The sequence below is a fragment of the Crocuta crocuta genome, unplaced genomic scaffold (genome assembly GCF_008692635.1).
Source record: "Crocuta crocuta isolate KB4526 unplaced genomic scaffold, BGI_CrCroc_1.0 scaffold102, whole genome shotgun sequence".
In the NCBI taxonomy this organism is placed as follows: domain Eukaryota; kingdom Metazoa; phylum Chordata; class Mammalia; order Carnivora; family Hyaenidae; genus Crocuta; species Crocuta crocuta.
This window is the reverse complement of record NW_027530019.1, coordinates 1,223,597-1,247,921: the sequence shown is the minus strand read 5'-3', so window position 1 is coordinate 1,247,921 and position 24,325 is coordinate 1,223,597. Positions and strand designations below refer to the sequence as shown.

The 24,325-nt window shown below is 35.8% G+C and overlaps 1 protein-coding gene across 5 annotated transcripts in view; it reads right to left on the bottom strand.

The window, feature by feature from the left end:
* The window catches only part of WDR72 (WD repeat domain 72), a 221,939-nt gene that overhangs the window by 88,010 nt on the left and 109,604 nt on the right, over positions 1 to 24,325 (bottom strand). For all 5 annotated transcript variants that reach the window (XM_077764377.1, XM_077764378.1, XM_077764380.1 and 2 more), the window contains 2 exons: positions 3,607 to 4,433; positions 898 to 989 (listed from right to left, as the gene is read on the bottom strand). In XM_077764377.1, coding sequence (XP_077620503.1) covers positions 898 to 989; positions 3,607 to 4,433 — 919 coding nt within the window. The remainder of the gene's footprint in view (positions 1 to 897; positions 990 to 3,606; positions 4,434 to 24,325) is intronic.

The following is a 24,325-nucleotide window of genomic DNA, read 5'->3' as shown; positions in this document are numbered from 1 at the left end:
GCATGCAGGGAGAGGGAAACAGTCAGAATTTGGAATATATTCTGACGGTAGAACCAACGTGTTTACTGAAAGATTAGAATATGGGGTGTGAGAAAAAGGGGAAAGTCAAAATGACACCGAAGTTCTTGGTGCTAACAACTGGAAGGGCAGATGTGCCATTAACTGATATGTCAAAAATTTATGTAGGGCACCTGGGTGGCTCAGTAGGTTGAAGGTCCAACTTCAGTTTAGGTCATGATCTCACAGTCTGTGGGTTGGGCTCGATGCTGACAGCTCAGAGCCTGGATTCTACTTCGGATTCTGGGCCTCCCTCTCTCTCTGCCTCTCTCTGTCTCTATCTCTGTCTCTCTGTCTCTCTCTCTCAAAAATAAACATTAAAAAACATTAAACTTTTTTTTTAATTTAGAACAGCAGATTTTGAGGATAAATTAGCTATTTGGCATCAAAAGAAAATCTAAGCACTAAGACTATTCTCAGAAGAATGCGAAGATCGTTATTGCCTTCTAAACAAGCTATAAAATTCTGTAATATAATAATTACTTATTTGCTAATAAAGGTACTGATATAATAATCTTTCCCATAAATCACATGTGACCTTAATTTAATAACCAAATATTCCTTTTGCTGAAGTTTCAGATGTTCAGGCATGTCAAAGATCATTTGATGAAATTCATCACATTACATGTCCTATAATGTTATTTATTTTAATAAAAAATCATGTATCTTCAAACTCCAGGCAGAATACAAAAGTATGGATGTGTGAAATGAAGACTAAATCAAACAATAAATACACATAATGTTCCTTCTAAATTGTTGAGTGCTATCCAGTTATGGATAGGCAAGTTATTTTATTTCATAGAAGAAAAAACACTGAGGCTATATCTGTAACTCCCTTACCATTTCGTAAGTAACCATAGAAGCTTGAAATATTTGAAATCTCATTCCCAAGACTTTTCGCCTTGTTGTGCACAGATTCCATTTTGAAAGATCTGTGGGGGAAAACAAAGGATATTATTAAAGATGTATGAAAAGTATTTTTAGAAATCAATGAAGAGTGCACAGCCACTTCAAAAAATTCAGGAACTGAACACAGATTATTTTTAGCAATGTTGTCCACATTAATGTCTTTGGTAAATCTTATTTCCCCACTTTGTTCCTACCTAAAACCTTAACCTCAGTTGAATTGTGAATCTTAGTTTATACCGGAAATACCTGTGACTCACTTTTCTAGAAGGAGCTCCACTATGTTAGGTCATGTAATTTGTGACTAATGTAATAATTTTTTTAGTCTGAAAATGTTGATATCTGCCAAAGAGTTCTCCCCAGGTACAGTAAGGACCCAATGAAGGCAGGCTTTACACCAGTCCCAGTGATTCAATCATAGGAACTTTGAGTAACTGTTCAGGAATACTCTCATAGGCAGATGGCTCTTTCCTTAAAATGCATTGACATCATGAACCCAGTTGTTAAGCACACCAGGATTTTCTCAACCTTCACAACCACAGTGAAATGTTAGTAAAACGGCCAAATCTGTTGGAAGGATTTGGTGTGACAAATCCAATACACGTTATTTTGATTTCCTAAAAACCTGATACACAGTCCCTGACAGCAGATCAAATTGAAGTGACTGATTTAGGGAGGCAGTCTCTAATCCTGACACCTCCATTCAACGATTTTTTTAATGAAGAATTTTGCAAAGAATGAACTAATGTATGACAACTTTAAGGCCATTTAGTGCAAGGCATGCTGCAAGCCCCTGATATCCCCTTAAGCTACCAGACACAACCTCTACATCCTGTACTCCTTTTCAGGAGCAAACTCAGAATGAAAACCTCCAGCAAACAATAACTCCTTGGCTTAGTGGGATCGTGATTAGGCAAATATAATTTGTTAGCAGCCTAATTTTTTAATAATTTGAAGAAATCTTAGTAGTCACTTACCCCATACCTCATATCCTAAAGGAAAGCCAGGCCCAGAGGGGCTAATATTCCAAAGCATTCCAAATATGTCCAAAGCTACATGGCTAGTTAAACAACAAAACCAGGATTTATTCCCAGGTTTTCTGACTTCAAGCCTACGGGATTTTTGTTAACCATACTTTGTAATTTTCTTAGCAATAGAAGAGAAATGTAAAAGAAGCCTATTTGAAATTTAAATGTGTGCATGTATACATATAACATATATTTATATTTTATATTTATAAACAGAAGAAGAAAATAGAGGAAAACTAAGTATATAAGTCACAGAAATTTACCAATCTGTTTCGTCCCTCTTAAGGCCACAGAACAGAAAATGGGAAATAATGTAGTATAGAAGCAGTATAACGGAAGGAAACATAATACTGAATCCAACATAATCCACATAGACTTCCTACCAAAATTGCTAGGTCTACTGAAGGCAGAAAATGTGCCTATTACATGGTGCCTGGCACAGATCTGTGTTGAATTGAGCTCCTGTCACAGAACAGAAATGTCAGGGACTGTTTACCACCTTGTAGTGGGCACTCCAATGTCTCTTCTGTAAAGGCTTTCTGTTGGTTTCATCTCACACTAAGTATTCTCTTTACTCTGACCACCAAAATACTTATCTATACTACAAATATGTTTCCTCATTCCTTCACCCTACTTCAGTGTTTCTGTTTGTTTCATCTGTATCATTTTAATCAGTTCCTACCCAAATGAGAAATGTATTTATTTTTCCTCTGTAGGCTAGTGTAGTGCTAAGGACATATTCAACAAGCACCTGAATTCAGTCCTCTACATCAGACAATGAAAAACTATACCTGATTTTAGCAGTGGAAAAAGGTAAACACATAGTTAAATTTAGTAATTAACCTGGCTATGGAATTAGAATGGTGCTCAGCTTTGAATCCGCCTCTAAGGGACTGAATTTATCTTGAAGTTAAATTCTCAATAAAAACTCAATCTTCTCATCTTTACAAAGAGCAAATTAATAATATCTATATGCCAGCTTTGCATATTAAATGAAATCATATAGGTATTTACATGGTGACTAATAGATATTAAACAATAGCTAATTTTACTAAACTGTACTTTTTGTAAATGAATTACTGATAGCTTCCTCTAGTTTAATACACCAAAGTATAAATTAAATGGTGGGATTTGAGGTATAAAATTTTAAAACTTTTCCTAATGACATATGAAATACATTATCATTGACATTTACTTAAATGTTCTTTGTTCATAATTAATTCACAGCAAGTGAAATGGATTTCGAGGTGTGTATGAATCAGTCTATCTATCATCCATCTGTCTATCTCTCTATCTATTGTTTCATTCAGCATCCAGCACTATGATTTTCCTGGCACTTATTATGAGAGCAATAGATATTTGTTGAATGAATAAATTTAAAATATATATATATTGCCCAGATTATCCTCTAATCTCAGTGAATTAATAGAAAATTTTTTTCTTAAATGTATTTTAAGCTAAAGGAGTTGCTGACTATTTACTCTTCACCTGAAAGAAGGAAGAAAAGAGGAAGGAAAGGAGGGTGGGAGGTTAGAGAGCTGAATAAATACAGCAAATAATGATAATTTTTTAATGTCCCAAATAACAATAGTCAAAATCTTTATGCATGTCTTACCTGTCAATTCCACATGCCAACTCTAAAGGTGTGTTAACTAAGTTATTAACTGCAAATAGTCTGCTCAATAAATAAACTATTGTGTTTAGGGTGTTTGACTCTTGCAATGAATCACAATTATTTTCCAGTCCTCTTGGCATCACAACCTGATTTGGAAGAGTGGACATGTATTTATTTGACAAGTCCAAAACTTTTTTGGAAAATAAATTTACTTTTGAATAGTCTTTTTTCATTTCCACATTGCATAAATCCCAACCCGGCAGCATCAGTGATAAGTGATCTTCATTTGAGGCAAGTCCTAAAGAAACAGAACCCTGAAGCTTTAAAATATCGAGATGCTTAATGCATAGGTTATCGAATTCTTTATCTACTCCCCACGGCAAAAAGCAAGAGAGGAACAATTTAGCTGTGTCTATTGTGATGTTGGCATCCACTTTTCTTGATGGCTTAGGGTGCATCTTTTTGGAGTTCTTTATTTTCTTGTGCCTTTTAATGCCATCATTTTCTTCTAAGGATTTGACAGTATTATCTCCCTGGGCTGGGTTCTCACTAACAGGTTTCACTTGTGCCTCTGCTGAGAGAGAACCACAGGCAGTTTTATTTCTTTTCAGCGTCAGGGTTTTCTTCTCAACTGTGCTTTTAGCTCTTCTCAGGATCTCACTACCGTAGAATGAATTGGAAGGGTCAACGTCACAGATTGGAGTTGGCAGCAAAAGTTCAACAAGGTTTTCCAGATCAAATAGAAGGATATGAAAGCCAATGTTACTCCATTTTGTCTTCACAGGCAAGACATTAAAAGGTCCTGAGAAAGGCTTGACATCAGCAACCTAAAGGAGATTTAAAAAAATATGTGTCGAAGTTCTTATTTTTTAAGTGATTTTATTCAAGTTTCCACGATATTAAAATGGCATAATAAGAATTAAGTAGCAGTACAACTAAAGGCAAGTCATTTCAATTTTTTTTGTCATAGTTCTAAACATTCCCCTCTAAATTAAACATTCTATATTCTGTTATTTCTTAAAAACTTTTTTTCTTCCTAAAACTTTTATTTTTCCTCTTAAAGATATGAATTAGGCTTATGGAGTAAGATGACTTCAAATTTATGCTCTCTAATGTATGATTTCATATTTTCCTATTAGCATAGCCATGAACATACAACAGGGAAAAAGTGGGTTAGAAAATTACAAGAAGAATAGAACATCTGCAAGAATTTAGGAAGTCTTGACAAGAATTCTCTCTCCAAATTTGTTTAATATTGTACGTATTTGGAAGTAACCTAAATGTTAACCAATATCATATAGGTGTTCTTTTGTAAGCTTTGCCTTAGCTACTTGCCTTTATTCTTTCTCGGCCTACAACGATTTTCCCCAAAATATTGGCATGGTGGTGTTATGTTTCTGCTCAGTAAGAGGCCTTCCTTGAGTACCCTCTCCCCTCACACCAACCCATTACTCTGCATCCTCTTCCTTGCTGTTTTCTTCCTAGTACCTATGGTTACCTTGTATTACATGAAATATTTGTTTACTGTGTATTTTCCCCAGTAGCATTCAAACTCCACCTTTGCAGGAATTCTTTGCATTGTTTTGCCCCCAAGGCCTATAAAATGATGCTGCTATACACTTACTAAGGGACTCAATCAGTATTTGTTGAATGAATGATTAATGTATGTACACAATGGAATACCATTAAAATATTTTTAATGTTTAAAAAAATTTTTATTTTAGAGAGAGGGAGAGAACACATGGGAAGAGGGGGAGGGGGAGACAGAGAGAGAGAGGAAGAGTCAGAGAGAAAATCAAGTAGGCTCTGCACTAAGCAGGGAGCCCAAAGTGGGGCTCCATCTCACTACTGTGAGATCATGACCTGAACAGAAATCAAGAGTTGGATGCTTACCAACTGAGCTAACCAGGCACCTCACCCTCAAAATATTTTAAAATGATGATGTAAAACCTTTTATTTTATTTTATTTTTTAAAATAGTTTATTGTCAATTTGGTTTCCATATAACACCCAGTGCTCATCCCCACAAGTGCCCTCCTCCATGACCGTCAACCCCCTTCCCCTCCCCGCCCCCATCAGCCCTCAGTTTGTTCTCAGCATTCAAGAATCTCTCGTGGTTTGCCTCCCTCCCTCCCCCCCACTATTTTCCCCCTTCTTCTCCCTCATCGTCCTCCGTTAAGTTCCTCCTAATCCTCCTATACGTGCAAACATATGGTATCTCTCCTTCTCTGCCTGACTTATTTCGCTCAGCATACCACCCTCAAGTTGCATCCATGTTGCTACACATGGCCAGATTTCATTCTTTCTCATTGCCATGTGGTATTCCATTGTATAGATAAACCTCATCTTCTTGATCTATTCGTCCATTGATGGACACTTAGGCTCTTTCCATGTTTTGGCTATTGTTGAGAGTGCTGCTATGAACATTGGGGTACATGTGCCCCTATGCATGATGATGTAAAACTTTATTTACTGGGGAAAAAATGTGCTATGTGCTCTGTTAAACAGAAAAAATATCTTTTTGTAAAGGTACATGTGTGAATATATAGATAATTTTACATACTGATATAAATATATATTAAGTATATGTATACACATATATTTAATATATAAATAAATATGTATATATTATATATAGTTAATATATAGTAAACATAAATACATAATATAGATACACANNNTACACACACTATATATATAATATATATATTATATATCATAATAGGCATGCACAAAAATTAACAACAGTTAATAGGAAAGAGGATTAAAAGGGTTTACTTTAGAGTTTTTTGTTCGTTTGGTTTGTTTTTTTGGAATTTTTTGCAGTGATATCTTTAATTTATGACCATAAAAAAGAAAGTTAAAAAACCAACCATTAAAATAATTTAAAGGTAAAAAACAAACTGGGGCAAATTAAAAAGATGTATTTCCATTAATAAGTACAAAGATTAGTATAATTATTAATAAATGATTTTTGCAAATCCAAAATATCGTACCATACAGTTTGAAAAATGAGCAAGTAACATCAAGAGCAATTTACAATAACATTCAAATTAAAAAATGAAAAGAAAAAATAGAAACATTTACCACCAATAGTAACCAAAAAGTGAAACTAAGGTAATAATACCATTCATTACCTATTAATATGGCAAAGAAGGCTTCTTACATTATTTATCATTATGTAATGTTTAATACATACAAAATAACATGTAAGTCATAAATTTAGTTATTTTAGGACCTATCATCAATGTTGTATACAAAGAAACATGGACATCACATGGACAAAGAAACATAGACATAACTATAGCATCATTGTTCATAATTGCCCCAGACTAGAAGCAACCTTAAACCGTGCTTAATTTCTTTTGCTAGTGTAATGATTGTTCAGAGGAGTATTTTTAATTTTTGCTTATCAATTTTTTTAACTTTCTGTAGCTATGAGTCTGTTTTCGTTTTTGATATTAGTTTTGTTGCTTTTGTGGTGGTTGTTTTTTTCTTGCCAGAAGTTTGTCAGTTTTGATATTTTTTTCAAAGAATCAGATTTTGACTTTGGAGATCATCTCAATGGAATAATGTTATTCTTAGAAGGTCGTTTCACTGAATGTACTATTTTAATTTGACTTTTTTTCTCACAGCATTTTTGAAGGCATTATTCTGTAGTCTTCGAGTTTCCTTTGATGCGGTTGAGATGTCAGCTGGTAGACTGTCACACCATCTGTCTTTTCTCTCTGCTGCTTTTTAGATCTTTTTGTCTTTAATAGTCTGCATAGAATCATGGAATCACTAGAATTCTTTTTAGGTGTGGATGTTTTACCCCAATCCTACATTGTATCTGATTATTCCTATTTTTAATTTTCTTAAGTTCTCAGACTTAGCTTTTTGTGTATTTTTTCTCCCCATCCCATTAACTCTGTACAAGACTTTGATGAGCTAGCTGTTTGTCAGACACTCTGTCCTTTTTCATGTTTTTTTTTTTTTAATCTTTGTCTTTCTGTGCCAAATGCTGAACATCACTTCAGAATTCTCTTTTAGCTGGCCCATTTTCTCCTTACCTGTCTCTGCTATCATTTAATGTCCTCATTGAGTTTTTAATTTTGATTTTTGCTTTTTTAATCTCTGTAAATTCTATTTGGTCCCTTTAAAAAACACATTTTTACAGTTATTTCTTACACATAATTTTAAGCCTTTTATTTATTTTTTAAATGTTTATTTCTTTATTTATTTTGAGAGAGTGAGAGCAAGCAAGGGAGGAGCAGAGAGAGAGGAAGAGAATCCTATGCAGGCTCCACACTGTAGTGTGGAGCCTGATGTGGGGCTCAAACCCAATGAGCCAAAACCAAGAGTTGGACACTTAACTGACTGAGCCACTCAGAACCCCCTCTTTTATTTTTTAAAGGTACTTATTTTTGTATGGTGTATCTGTAATTCAGATTTTTAAAATCTTTGTGAGTATGACTGTCCTTTTTGATTTTGCTAATGCTTTTCTGTTTCCTTAAGTTTTGTAATTGTGTGTGTGCATGCGTGAAACATTATCAGTGAGAATCCTTTGAGTCATGGGTTGAAGAAGATTCATTCTTCAAAAGAGAATTTGTGTTTGTCACTGTCAGATACCCAGGCAGTACGAATGTTTATTAGCCCACTGATAAATAAAAATTGGTTTTGTAAATACTGTCAAAAATTAAAATTCAGTAGCTTCCCCATATCCATAGGGTATATGTTCCAAAGACTCCTAGGAGATGCCTGAAACCACAGATTGCACTGAACCCTATATTTACTATGTGCTTCTCTATGCATATATACCTATGATAAAATTTAATTTGTAAGTTAGGCACAGGAAGAGATTAATGATAATAACTAATAATAAAATACAGCATTAGAAGAATATACTGTAATGAAAATTATGTGACTGTGGTCTCGCTCTGAAAATCTCTTATTGTAAAGTTCTCACCCTAGTTGTGATAATGTGAGACGATAAAATGCCTAGAGAGGAGGTAAAATGAGGCAAATGATGTAGGCACTGTGGCATAGTTTAAGGTTACCACTGACCTTCTGATAATATGTCAGGAGGAAGATCATCTGCTTTTCCCACGGACAAGGGAGGAACTACTGTATTTAGTTTGAATAAGCAAGAGAGAAAATGGGCACCTTCTTACATTTTACAATGGGTGTAATTTGGTCCTTCCTTTATGAAAGGCAATTGGCATAATGTATCAACAACCTTAAAATATATACAGATTGCAGCATCTGGGTGGCTCACCTGGATAAGCATCTGACTCTTAATTTTGGCTCATGATCTCATGGTTCTTGAGATCTAGCCCTGTGTCTAGCTCTGTGCTGAAGCCATGGAGCTTTCTTGGGATTCTCTCTCTCCCTCTCTGCCCCTCCCCTGCTCTTGTGTGTGCATGCATGCATGATCTCTCTCTCTCTCAAAATAAACTTTTAAAAAATATATACCATTGGATATAGAAATTCTTTTAAAAATGATTAGACCTAAGGCTAAAATTACAAAACTATACAAAATTATATGAGAAAGAATATTCATTATAGAATTCTATACATAAATAAACTAAAAATAAATGTCCCATAGTATAGATTTGGCTAAATATATTATGATATATGCAAACATTAAAGTACTAAGCAGCTATTAAAAAGAGTTTTTTGTAAAATATATAATACCATGGCAAGAAATTCACATATATTTTCTATGGAAAATACCTAGATTTAAAAAGCACAATTCCATTTTTTATAAAATTGCAGAGATTTCTTTATATACATACACATACACATATATATATATTTTAATGTTTTATTCATTTTTGAGAGAGAGAGAGACAATGTGAGCAGGGGAGGGGCAGAGAGAGAGGGAGACACAGAATCTGAAAGAGGCTTTAGGCTCTGAGCTAGCTGTCAGCACAGAGCCCGATGCGGGACTTGAATCCACGAACCGGGAGATCTTGACCTGAGCTGAAGTCGGACGCTTAATCGACTGAGCCACCCAGGCACCCCGTAAATTGCAGAGATTTCTTAACATCTCCTTTTAATTGTATCTACTTTTTTAAGGTTTTCTTTTTAAGTAATATCTATACCCAACATAAGACTTGAACTCACAACCTTGAGATTAAGAGTTATATGCTCTACCATCTGAGCTAGCCAGGTGCCCCTTGATTATATCATGTTTTAAAATTTCTACAAAAACCTGCATTTTTACCATACTGAGCAAAATTATATTTAAAAAGTAACAAGTCTATCTAGATGTTTTTAACATTGTGTTTTTTTAAATCTGGGTATTGAAAAGCATAAGAAGATTTATTAGGTAAATAATCAAAGGTTAATATTTTAGGTATATAAACAACTCACAAAAATTAATAGAAAAATACTAATACCTCGAGAAATAAAAGGAGCAAAAGAGACAAAAATATCACAGTGGGGGATAGTATTTAAGCAATTTGTCTCAATAAAAAGGAAACAAGTATAAAATTTTACATATTATACTGGTTTTGAGCCCTTAGATTTGCTAAAATTTTCTCAAACTTATAACAAACCCAGGGTAGAGTATCCCTTGCTGTTCGGTGTTCATTTTAACAGGACTCTGATGACATCTAGATGGCCTTATCCTTTTTCAAAAACATGAGGACATGTAGCAAGAGTCATAAAAACATTCGGTATCATTTTCTCTAAGTGAGATACACATGTTCTTGAAGGCTACTGTTCCCAGATCCATGCTTTGGGTTTATTTGTTTCCATTCATTTCAGCAGACATTCAAGAGGTTCTTTCTGGATGCCTCCTGAATAGAACCTGGTATGAGTAGCTGTCCACAAAATACAGAACAAGACTCAGCATCTGCAGAGATGCAGCTCCCACTTTTTACACTCAGAGGGGACAGGGGTAGGTCCCAAGCAAGGACGATATAGCTAGGATAAGGGAAGAGTAAGGACAAATGTAGGAAGCTATGAAGGTCTGGAGCAGGTACCTCAAATCCCGCCTCGATGACACAAGGAGTCTAAGCAGAAGTGACAACAGACTCCAGTATGAAAGATTCAGGAGAAATAAACTAAGGAAAAATGCAAGACCAGGTACTCCAGGCAAAGAGGAAAGCATGAGAAGATCCCTGGAGTGATGGCCGGAGGAGGGGTGAGGATGTATGTAGAGAGCATGTACTGTGACAATTTCAGTTTGGCTGGAGAGCAGAACATGGGAGTAGAGACTGAGACACAAAGGACAGGAGCCAAATTACATTAAAGCCTTGCAAACTCTGTTGAGTCTCAGATTTATTCTGATTGTGCTTATGACACTCGAAGTGGTGTTTAAGTGAGGAAGTCACCTATTAACAAACTGTAGCTATGATAACTTCTGAATTACGGGTTAATCAAGCAGGCAGAAGACAGAGTGCCACACTCCTATGCGCCTCCACTTCCCCAAAGCTATCATCTCTGGCCACAGTGTCTAGACTTCTAATTACTGGGACAATCAAAATCATAGCCATGATTCTAGCAAGATGACATATTTCTTGGTCTGGGTATTTTGTGATCCATATAGCCAAAATAGACCGATTGTCCTGCTGTAAAGAAAGATTCTACATTTCTGTCCCTAAATATGATCACCTTAAGCCTCAGAAGTCACTGGACACTTAAGAGTTGTTTCAAATCAAACATACTTCAAGTTTTTTTTTTTTTTAACATACAACAAAGTTGGTTTTCATTTGGAAACAAGTCAATTTAGATTAGAAGTATAAATCATTGTTATATTTTAATGTCCTAAAATGACTGAATATTATAATTTTAGACTTTCATCACTGTTTAAAAATTTTTAAATCTTGGGGCACCTGGGTGGCTCTGTCGGTTAAGTGTCCAACTCCTGATTTCTGCTCACGTCATGATCTCATGGTTCATGAGTTTGAACCCCACATCTGGCTCTGTACTGTCAGTGCTTGGGATTCTCTCTCTCTCCCTCTCTGCCCCTACCCTGCTCATGCTTTCTGTCACTATCTCAAAATAAATAAATACAACTTTAAAAAATAAGCTAAAAAATAAAACTCTTAAGAAATAGTGCATTTTTAAAGTCATGTCACCAAAGGACTTTATAAACTATATTACCATCATTTTGAACCTAAATAATATGGAATGATGACAAATGCCAATAATAGTAATGCTTGTTTTCACATTAATAGATCGTACATGCACAATTTTTAGTAACGCTTAGCAAAGGCTATGATAAATATTAACCTTATTTATATTCATATTTATATGGTAGTATACACTATATACTCCACAAATGAAAATTCCATTCAAAGTAGCATGCTAAATCATGAATGCATATTGTGCAAAAATATAATTATATTACTTTTAGAATAATGAAGTCTAGGGGCGCCTGGGTGGCTTAGTCGGTTAAGCGTTCGACTTCCGCTTAGGTCATGATCTCGCGGTTCATGATTTCGAGCCCCGCGTTGGGATCTGTGCTGACTGCCCGCTCAGAGCCTGGAGCCTGTTTCAGAGTCTGTATCTCCCTCTCTCTCTGACCCTCCCCTGCTCACGCTGTCTCTCTCTCTCTCCTAGAAATAAATTTAAAAAATAAAAACTAGAATAATGAAGTCTATGTAAACCGTCGTTTTAACAGAACTGTTTTTAGCAACAATCACCAGTCTGATTACAATTAAGAAGTCTAGAGCAAGTAACTACATACGAAAAGTATTTCATTCAATCTATGGCACTGCAAATAATGTAAGGACTAAATCCAAATTTTAAGTTATTAGTTCACGTGGTGTTTATAGAATGCTCTGTGATTGCCTGACAAATAATTTCCCAAAATGTGCTGTCCAGGCTTTGCACACATAGAGAAGGTACTAGTATTTTCCCAAATGGCTTTTAGTTCCACTGTCTGAAGTTCCAGGTTGAAGCAGGACAGGACCTGTTGTTAGCAGTCAGGAAGGCCAGAGGATAGCCCTAAGGGACAATGGCCCATGCCAACCTCTGAACTTTGTGAGCCTGGGGAGTAAACTGGTATTGATATATCTACATGTGAATGCTCTAACAGCAGGTGGGGAGTAGGAAGAGGCACACAGAGTGCAGCTCTTTGTCTGAGTACACAGACTTTGGGAAGAGCTACTGAGTCAGAAAGTCTGCAAGTAGGATCCCAGATGGCCAGCGGAACACAAATAAATGACAAGTAAAACTAAGGTCAATAACACAAAATTCAAACTCTTAACAACCCGATATACACATAAAAAGGAGAAGCAAAAAGACCCAAAAGTTTAGGGAAAAAAAATGTAATAAGTGTGAAGGTATAAATCTAACATCTTTATTTTTAAAAGTCTACTCATTTATTTTTTCCTGTGTCCTGCTGTGTTCAGCTTGTGCCTCTTCTTTTTTCTATCTGATTCAGAAAGACAAAATGGTTAAACAAGACTGATTTTACCCCCTGCCTTTCAAGGTGGAAATGCACTGTCTGACAACATGTTCTGATAAAACTTCTCTCTGAAAACATATTGGATCCCCTACTGAGTTTGTTGTGAAAGAATCTGACCTGCCCAACCTACCACAACCACAAAATAAGTTTGGTAAACCTGATGCTTAAAACTACCTTCATCTTCTCACTTGTGTGACTTTGTGCAATAATCATTAATACAAATCTTTAAATATTATGTGAAAAAACGTATCGATGATAGCTGCAAAAATTTCTTGGAATTTGGTTCTATTAGAGCAGGAAGAATTTAGAAATTATCTGATCTTAAATAAAGGGAATATGAGGAATAGAGAAGTGAGTTGCTCAGTTAGCCATATGGTAAATAGCCAAGTCAGGGTTTCCACGTACATTTTTTTTCCTGACTATTCTTCAGATGACATTGTGTGACTGAAACTTCCCCCAGAATAGAATAATGTTTCTTATTATTATTTCTAAAACGTACAAAGGAGCCTCATTAGTTAAGCGTTCATTGTATGAAACACCATTATTCATTGAGATGTATAAAAATTTAAAAGCCATCAATGTATAAAAACATTCCCTAATGAACTGACCCAAACATGGCTCCTTTTCTAACAAAAAGTCCCACCTCCACCCATTAGTCAGGATCTCACTGATTATCAAATGATGCAATCCAATCACAGAGTAGATAGCAAATGCTGTTAAAAATAAACAGGGGCACCTACGTGGCTCAGTCGGCAAAGCGTCTGACTTCAGCTCTGGTCATGATCTCGCGGTTCACGGGTTGGAGCCCTGGGTCGGGTTCTGTGCTGACAGCTCAGAGCCTGGAGCCTGTTTCAGATTCTGTATCTCCCTCTCTCTCTCTCTGCCCCTCCCCCACTAATGTTCTGTCTCTCTCTGTCTCTCAAAAAATAAATAAACGTTAATTTTTTTTAAAAAACTAATAAAATAGAAATAATTTTAAAAAATAAAAATAAATGATGGGGGCGCCTGGGTGGCTCAGTCAATTAAGTTTCTGACCAGCTCAGGTCGTGATCTCACCATTCCTGGGTTGGAGCCCTGCTCTGGGCTCTGTGCTAACGGCTCAGAGCCTGAAGCCTGCTTCTGATTCTGTCTCCCTTTCTCTGCCCCTCCCCCACCCACGCTCTGTCTCTCTCTCTCTCCCTCAAAGATAATTAACATTTAAGAAATTAAAAAATAAATAAATACATAAAAATGAATGACAGCACTGCATGCAGACAGGGAGGCCAGGACTATCTGCGTCTCACCCAATGCTACTGACAAACAAAGATCCAGCAGAGGAGACCATTTAACAACTGAAAAGAGAAAATTAATTCAGATGCTTCAAATGACAAATCTTTTAATATACAGGATATAAGGAAGGCCTGTGGGAAACTTATCTTTTCAATAATTTTTATAAAATAACTGTATTGTGAAACTCAAAAATGAAGTAAAAGGTGACATATTGTGTGCCATACAATTAAATTAGAAAAAAATTACACAAGACAAAACACAGAATTTGTTCTACAGTCATTTAAAGAACTAATGTCTGGGGCACCTCAGTGGCTCAGTCAGTTAAGCGTTCAACTCTTAGTTTCAGCTCAGGTCAAGATCTCACAGGTTTGTGAGATCGAGCCCCTCTTTGGGCTCTGTACTGGACAGTAAGGAACCTGCCTGGGATTCTCTCTCTCGCTCTCTCTACCCCCACCGCACTCCCCCAGCATTCTCTCTCTCAAAAAAAAAAAAAAAGACAAGTTAAAAAAAAAGAATTAGTGTATAATTGTAATCATAATCTAAACTTAGTTAAGTATAAAATAAATTACATTACTTTAACAAGTTAATTTCATTTTGAAGTTAAAAGTAAAATTCATTTTTAAAATTTTTAATAGCTAACTCATCAGATGAACCTGTCCACTTCAATTCCTCTGACTGCTGATAGAGCACTTTCTACTTTCTGCGTGTTAATCATAGGAACTAGGATATTTACTTTTCAGTAATTTCCCCTCTCCTTGTTCTCAACCTTCTTTTCCCAGATGTGCTTGTAATTTTAATTGCATATTTTAATTAGTTATGTAAACATTGAGGCACTCTGCATGTAAAATATAGTACCTAAAAAAATAAAATGTGGTCATCTTCACCCCCCTATGGTGAAGGGGTTACTCTAAAAACTACTGGCTATACTGGCTAGTTACATATGGATAAAGCCACTTAAACAGATTAAACATAATCATTAAAAAAAATGCAAAGATTCTGCACTCTACTTACTCTGAAAATTTCTAAATTACTTCTATTCATCAAATAAACAAAGCTTGGAAGTCACAGTTGATGTATTACAGGTATAGTTTATGCAAGAAAAAAAATATTAGGAATTCTACAAAATGTACCTATCCTCAAGGGAGAGTATCCACATCAAAAAATTTATAACAAGAAAAGTTTTTCAAGCAGTTTTACGGAAAAGGTAATGTAATTTCCTGAAGTAGAAAATCTTCTGAGAAATAAGTCTACAGTTTAGATGAATATATAATCTAATGTATAAGAAGTTATCTTCAAAATTTATGCCACAAAAAGCAGAGGACATGGTACCTCTATACAAAAAGAAATTACGGTACCTGCTTAGATCTTTGCTACTAACGATTTCAGTTGGTGTTTTCATGAAAAAAATGTAGAGGTTTTAAAAATATAAGTTGACTTTTTAAAAATAATTTATTGTCAAGTTGGCTAACATACAGTGTATAGTGTAGTCTTGGCTTCGGGAGTAGATTCCCATGATTCATCACTTATATACAACACCCAGTGCTCATCCCAACAAGTGCCCTTCTCAGTGCCCATCACCCATTTTCCCCACCCTTCCCACCCCCATCAACCCTCGGTTTGTTCTCTGTATTTAAGAGTCTCTTATGGTTTGCCTCATCTCCAGAACTTATTTTTCCTACCTCCCCCACCCCCCATGGTCTTCTGTTAAGTTTCTCAAATTACACATATGAGTGAAAACATCAGATATCTGTCTTTTTCTGACTGACTTATTTCACTTAACATAATGCCCTCCAGTTTCATCCATGTTGTTGCAAATGGCAAGATTTCATTCTTTTTCATTGCCGAGTAATACTCCATTGTGTGTATATATACCACATCTTCTTATCCTATTCCCAGTTTATAGCAGAGCTATCAACAATAGCCAAATTATGATAAGAGCCCAAACGTCCATAAACTGATGAATGGATATAAGTTGACTTTGAAGATGGAACAGTTTAGAATTTGATGAAACAAACTATTTCTTCCAAAGGTATACCAATAATAGATGAAATGTTATTTTAAACAAAACACAGAAAGGGTTAGCCAAGTTCAAAAACAAAATAAACATCTCTGAGGACAAAACATGGAACACAAAATTCTAGATGGAACTGAAATCAGAGGTCTGCTAAGATCAGGTCTACAAGCAGGTGGCTGGGCTTTAGAATTTGACTCCTGAGGATAATGTCACATCTGGGGGCGGGAGTGGATGACCTAGAAAAATTGTGATATCACTTGTAACTGAATCAACCCAAAAGCTAGTTCAGTGATTAGAGAGACATACACCCAATATCATTACAGTTCAGACTTCATTCTGAACTCAGGACCTTGAGGAAGTAGACAAAAGCAGCAATAAAACCAGCAGAGAATATCAGCTGGGCACAGAGGGGGAGAGAGAAAAATAAAATACATCAAAACACAGGAGAAAAAAAAAATCTCCTTTAGATATTAGCTTGCAAACCAAAATATCAAAATGTAGGAAATCTAATACTCAGAAAGACAGCTAAAAAATAAAAGCTGAGATATATATCTACTCCAGTGAAATCAGTGCTGTAGAACAAATAGAAAAAAGTGAAAAAAAGAAATTAAAGAATGAATACAAAAATGAATAAGAAGATATGAAAGAAAAAAAGCAGAATTAAAAAGAATAAATGAAAAAGAATTTATTAGAAATACTAAGAAAATATAATAACTATATTAAAATTGCTGTAGAGGCAGATTAGGAAAGAGCTATAAATAATAATATGCCAACAGTTTGTGAAATACAACTATACCTATAAGACTATTTTTCAACTCAGATCTCAGCTTATGGAGCAAACCAAGGTAGATACCTTCACTTATGAAAATGATAAATTAATGGTACCTTGGGGCAAGTTTTATCTAACCTTCTATAGCCACAGAGACAGGAAGGCATTCCTGTCTTGTTCTCCTTGGGTGGGAGCTTAGAATATATTTTCTTCCAAAGTCACCATAAAAAGTGATTGGTTAAGTTTAAAATGCTGTTGTTTATATGTATATAAACAACAGCATTTTAAATATATATATGTTATATATATATATATAAAATTAATGCCATGGGTTAAAGTAAGTTTAATGAGCTAGCCTGGAAATTAAACACCCTTGATGCCATTGTAGCTTTTTTTTTTTTGGTAGAAAACTATGCAGTCAAAGTTCCAAGCAACCCATTTACAGACTTTGGGAATATAATTCATCCTAATGTTCAGGCCTCTTGCTTATTTCTTTTTTATTGCTTCAGTGCATCCATTGATGTGGCCTAGCTTTATGCTCTATTATTACTTAATCTGTATAAAAATTAAAGCCTCAAATGCAGCAGCATGCCATTTTAACTCCAAACCATGTTTTAACAACCCCTTTTACTTTCTAAACACCTTATTGAAGTGCTATGTGCATACCATAAAATTCTTCATTGTTAAGTGTTCAATTCAGTGATCTTTAATGAATTTATAGAGCTGTGCCACCATTACCACAACCCAGTTTTAAAACATTTCCATCATCCCAAAAAGATCCCTTGTGACTATTTGGTGCCACACCCCATTCCTACGCCTTCTCCCAGACAGCCATTAATACACGTTCTGCCTCCACAACTTTTCCTTTCCTGGACATATTATATGAATGAAATCATTCAATATGTGGACTTCTGCATCTGGCTTCTTTCACATCAGCATAATGCTGTGCGATTCATTCGTATTGTAGTACTTACCAATACTGCACTCTGTTTTATACTGGACAAATTATCTTATAATTGAGGAGAAATAAAAATGTTTTAACATGTCCACCTGAGATCTTCTTTATACTAGTGAAAATGTGTTCTCCGCACACCATTTCTTAATTTCACATTTTTACCATATAAGTCTACGGACCTTCGTCATTTTACATGGCCTTTCCTCAGAGCACCTTTACTTGTAGCCTGCCTCAAACCCAGCCTGCGTAGCACTGCCACAGTAATAAGGGTAAACTTATAGAAGTAAGAAAAAATAAAGAAAACAAAACTGCTTAGAGCATATTACTTTTAGAGTCTCAAAAGTTCCCAAATGCCTGTAGAATTAAGTCCAAACTCATTGGGTTGGTACACCCAGATTTTCTTTTCTCCTTTTTTGTGAACCTTTACTATCGCTTCTTCTTCATTTGGTCCCATTTCTCTGACTAATCCTCCTGCACGTTTGACTTATTTCTACGTGGGTGCCTTCGCCTCTACTTTTTTTTTTAAGTTTATTTATATTTAGAGAGAGAGAGCGAGCAGGGGAAGGGCAGAGACAGACAGACAGAATCCCAAGCAGGTTCCAACTTGCCAAAGCAGAGCCCAACATAGGGCTCAAACTCAAGAACTCTGACTGGAGCCAAAAACAAGAGTTGGATGCTTAACCCCCTGCTTGTTCTTCAGGAGCCTTCTTTGTCCTCTTCTTGGGTTCTACCCCAAATCCTACCTCCCTCACTGTTGTGTCCTTGCTCACTGCAGCCCCATATTCTCTCTCACCTCCCTCAACTCATGAGCCATCACTCTCTGTACCAGACTATTATCCTCAGGCAGTAGTCATGGAAAGTGTTCATGTATGGAAGCTTAATTCCCCCGCCCCAAAGTCAATCTCCTTTGCCCCAGAAACTGTTTTCTATATGAGCTACTTGAGAGCAGGATTCATGTCAGATTCTTCTTTTCCTTCTCCTTCTCTCCTCTTTCTTCTTTTCCTACTTGGCAAATCAGTATTTGCAAATGGTAGTCAAGAATATTCAAGATATGAAAAAAAATTATGTCTCCTACACAACCAGGAAAATGAATGCATGAAATAGTACTGACTGACCAATGACAACAGTTGGTTCCTCTTAAGATAAGAAGTAAAAAAAACCTTCAACTTTACTATCAGGACTTCACCAACAAAGAGCCAGGAAAAGAGCCTAGGATAGGTGTGTGCAGTCTCTCACTGTAACATGAAACAGTCTTTTTTCAGGGATGAGGGGAAAAGCCAAGTTGCCACCTTGGTGGGTGCCCTTCCAAAGGCAGGGCTGTCACTGCCAAGTATTCTTGGTGCCTTAGCAAAGTCAGAGATGTTCAGGTTTGCTTTCAATCTAGCAGAGCTTTGATTTTTTTTTTCCAAACATACAAAAGAGAATACAAAAATCACCAGAAAGAATAATGACAGATTTCTACTCCACAGCAACACGGTAAAGGCTTATTTCAACATGGTGCCAGAAGTTTATAAAGAGAGAGAGAGAGAGAGAGAGAGAGAGAGAGATTTGGTCAGTGGTATTTTTTTTTAAGTTTTTTAATTTACTTTTGATAGAGGGCGGGGGGTGGGAGGGAAGGGGCAGAGAGAGAATCCCAAGCAGGCTCCACACTGTCACTGTGAAGCCTGACTTAGGGCTTGAACTCACAAACTGAGATCATGACCTGAGCTGAAGTTGGGTGCTTTAACCACCTGAACCACCCAGGTGCCCCTAGTCAGAGGTATTTTAACAAATGAAATATCCTTCTAGATTTGTAATCAAGGTTGTATACTTCCTCCTAAACACGATATTTGGCATACACATTTCACCACATTTCAGGGAATCATATTGAAAAGTCAGAAATTGTTTCTAACTTTAAAATATCATAAAGGTGTTATTTGTGATCTAAAACATGTATTAAACCATAGTTCCTGCAGCGCCAGCCTCCTGAATAAAGAAATTTGGCTTCATCTCCTGAACACCCTGGTGGCAACATTCTTTTGCTGAACCAGGCACATGTAGGAACACCATCTTTTCCTTCTCTTCTCTTAAGTCCTCTCTTTCTTCAGGGCCTCTCACACCTGTCCCCTATCTCCCCTCATTCATTCATTCATCTACCCATCAACTCTTCACTAAGCATCTATTGTATGCTGAGTGCTGGGCCATGTGACGACTTAATGGTGAGCAGGACAGACATGGTCCCTGAAGCATGCACCTTGAAGTCTAATAGACCTCACTCAGATCCCTTCCCAGCAATGGGCAAGTGGCACTGCTGCCTGATTCTTCTGCTATTAATTGTTTGTCTTGGCCTTTCAGCCTTCTCCAATTTCTCTGCCTCTGTGTGTCCTTATGCTGAAAATGCCCCAGTAGTCATCTACAGAAAATCTACTCCCAAAGAAAACTCACCCCCTGAAGAGACTTCCCCTTTTCTACTCTCCTTTTCCAATTGTAATCTTGCTTCCCTTGGGTGTTTCATGACATTGTTATTTCTTTTCCAACATTTGCCTTTTATAATTATCGTCATCACACACATACACACCACTATTTTCATCCATTCCAATCTCTAAAAAATCTGACCATGCCTCAACCTCCATGCATTCCACCAGCACGAATTTGTTATGTTAAGCATCATAAAACCTGAGGTATTTTACAGAAGACTTTACGGTGCCTGAAAGAGTCAGACAAGCTGAGTCGTATAACCATGGAAGGTAAATGTACTGACTCCATGGCATTCTCCTAGTAACTATTCGATACTGAAAATAATAGTTGAAAGTGTTATTACAGGTATTTTTGAAAAATAACAAAATCCAGCACATAAAAAAATACATAAAGTATGCTTTTGTTTATGGTAATTTGGGATTTAGCCCTTGGGTGTTAGTGATGCACGTGTCCATAAGCCCATCTCTAACCTTTGTGTGACCAGAGAAATTCACTTAAGAAACTGTCGCCTAAGTGAAAAATAAGTGCCTCACAACACTAGTCCATTTAAGCACCTAATTACAGGGTCAGTCAAGAGTCAACCTGCCCCATAACAGATTGCCTTCGTCAGTGGGTTCCCCTCTACCCAGAGCTTCAGTTAACATGCCTCCACTCCTGTCTCCTAGAATGCCTGGATGTCATTGCCCTGACTTTGAATTATGTCTCTTAAAAAATTTTAAGATGCAGAATTTGGGGTAATTTGGAAAAGGACAAATGTGTTTTTAAGTAAGCCATTTCTCTACAGATTACAAATTAAAACCACTGTTTTCTATCACTTCTCTGAACATGTTTGTGCTTAAAGTCATTAAACGCTTTTCTAGGTCCTTTAAAAAAGTCTTTGAAATGAAATTTCAGATGGAAAACTATTTAAAATATTGATTAAATTGTTGGAATGTGCTCCAGCAAGATTGTTTCAAAACATACTTTAACCAAAAGTGAATGTATGTAAGTTATTTTGTCATACCATTAAGGAGTTTAGCACTTCTTTTAATGTTTATCAGTATGATAGGAAATTTGTATTGATGTTTTGTAGTGAGAAAAACTTAATGACTATTGGTATTTCTCTGCAGTTTAAGTATTAATATTTGCCCTTTTCCTAATTTACATTTATCTTTCCTTTATCGATTTTTAAGAGCCCTTTTGCATGTAAAGATACTAATCCTCAAATATATTGTAAATATTTTCAAGTCTCATTTGACTTTAAATTTATAGATTTTGAGAATTTCCACAATTAAAAAAATGTAAATAGTAAACACTGTAATTTTTGTTTCATGTATCTTTTGGGAATTTTGCCACTCTTAGGACTTTCACAATGCAATTAGTAAAAATATCATTACCTATTTTCTCCTGGTAATCTATCTTTCTATATTAAAACATCTTTCATCTTAAGTTTATTTTTGTGAAAGGTAGAGAGTAGGGATATCATTCTATATTTTGTCCAAAAATCACACACAGTTGTACAAAAGCCACTTTTTAAATTTACAATTTTAAGTGGCACTTTTCCCAAAGATCAGCTTATGATTTATGTACATGCTTATTCCTAGACTTTTTTTCTTTTCCATTTATCTTTTGCCTGTTCTTGACTTACTTCTGAACTCTACTGCAGATGGTAGATAGGTAGGTAGGTAGGTAGGTAGGTAGGTAGATAGATAGATTAGATAGACAGACAGACAGACAGATAGATAGATAGATAGATAGATAGATAGATAGATAGATAGATAGATAGACTGACTTAACATCTGAGCAATAAACCCCATGCCCATCATTCCTCTTTTGCTAATTTTTCTTATCTCATTTCATACATTTATTTTTCCAGAAGAAATCTATAACCAAATCATCCAGTTCCCAAAAATTCACCAAGGAGATTTTTGAAAGTTATTGCTATTAAATGTACAGATTTGTGAGTATGGAAATCTTTTAAATACTGAGATTTCCTCTGATATTCCACAATGTTATTGAATCAAGACATTTTTCATGTCGTTGAGTGATTTTTAAAACATGTGTTCATAAGGTTCTTACAGATCTCTTATGAAATTTAACCCTATTATTTTTGTTTATTGCTATTTCAATGGAAATGTTTTATTCATTGTTACTTTCTAACTTGTGTTTCTAGTATTAGCACATAAATTTTGTTCTCAGCACTATCATGCTTAATTTTTGTTTTATTGGATTTTTTGTTTTATTCATTTTTTATATATTTTTAAAGTTTATTTATTTATTTTTTAGAGAGAGAGAGAGTAGTGAAGAGGCAGACAAAGACTCAAACCCAAGGAGGCTCCATGCTGCTAGCACAGAGCCTGAGGCGGGGCTCGAACTCATGAACTGTGAGATCATGACAAAATCAAGTTAGATGCTTAAGTGACTGAGCCTCCCAGGTATTCCTATTTTATTCATTTTTTGTATAGATTATCCATTATTATATTTGAATAAAGAGAATTTGTTTCATTCTCTTCATTCCTAGTTTTTAATTTCTTTTTCTTAACATTTGGTATTTGCTAATACTGCCAGGAAAAAATAAAACATGTTAATAATGGTAGGGATGGCCTATATTATGAATTAAATTGGTATTATTATTACTTTTTTTTGAGAGAGAGAGTAAGTGTATATGCATGAATGGGGGAGGGGCAGAGGGAGAGTGAGAGAGAGAATCTTAAGCTTGATCCACCCAGCCCAGAGCCTGATGAAGGGCTTGATCTCACAACTATGAGATCTTGACCTAGCTGAAATTAAGAGTTGGATGCTTAGCCGAACCACCCAGGCACCCCTGAGTAACCCCTTGCTTTAATCCCTGTCATTTGAATTTGATTTATGCAGTAATAACAGGTAATTGAAAGAACACTGGGTCTACTCTAAACTCTTTTTTTTACGTTTATTCATTTTTTTAAGTCAGAAAGAGACATAGCATGAGTGGGGAAGGAGCAGAGAGAGAGGGAGACACAGAATCCAAAGCAGGCTCAAGGTTCTGATCTGACAGCACAGAACCCAATGTGGGGCTCAACCTCACAGACTGCAAGATCATGACCTCAGCCAAAGTCGGATGCTCAACCGACGGAGCCACTCAGATCCCCACTGAATCTATCTTAAAAACATAAACTAGTAAAGAGTGTATATTAATTTATAATCCTCAATAGCTTTCCTCATCAAATAGTTTCTGAAAGAAAAAAACTAAGATAGGATTTATTGTAGGGTTAGTAAAAATCTAACCAGGATTCTGTGTACGTACTAATATAGGAGAATGTCTACCAAATATTTTTGACATAATAAAGCAACTTGTGGAATAGTCTCTAATATAATCTCATTTCTATGTGAAAGTGCAACTTATACACACGGACACAGACATACACATGTTTTTATTTTATGATCTAGAGAGGAACAAAACAGCACCTTCATAATATGGAATCTAACACAAGGGCTGTGGTTTGAAGAGTGAGAGAGGTTTTTTCACTATCCATAAATGTCAGGGTCCTCCATGGACTGTCAAGCACTCATTTCCTAAAATTCAGCCTTGATCCATTAGTGATACATGAAAACCAATACTGCTACATCGTTTTTTGGAAGGTCTTAAATTACAACACACACCATACATGAAAAGTCAAATTACCGTATATATTACTGACATGATATCCAGGAAAAGAAAATGGTTTTATCTGTCCTCCCCCCCCGCCTTCAAATATATCAAGACATGCCATCTACTTTAACTGATTTAATACACATTACCACATAAAAATTTCATGGAAAGTACAACCTAAATGCTGTTTTACCTATGTTCTTGTCTCTGAAGGCTGTTTACCATTGGGATTCAACTCATTCTGGG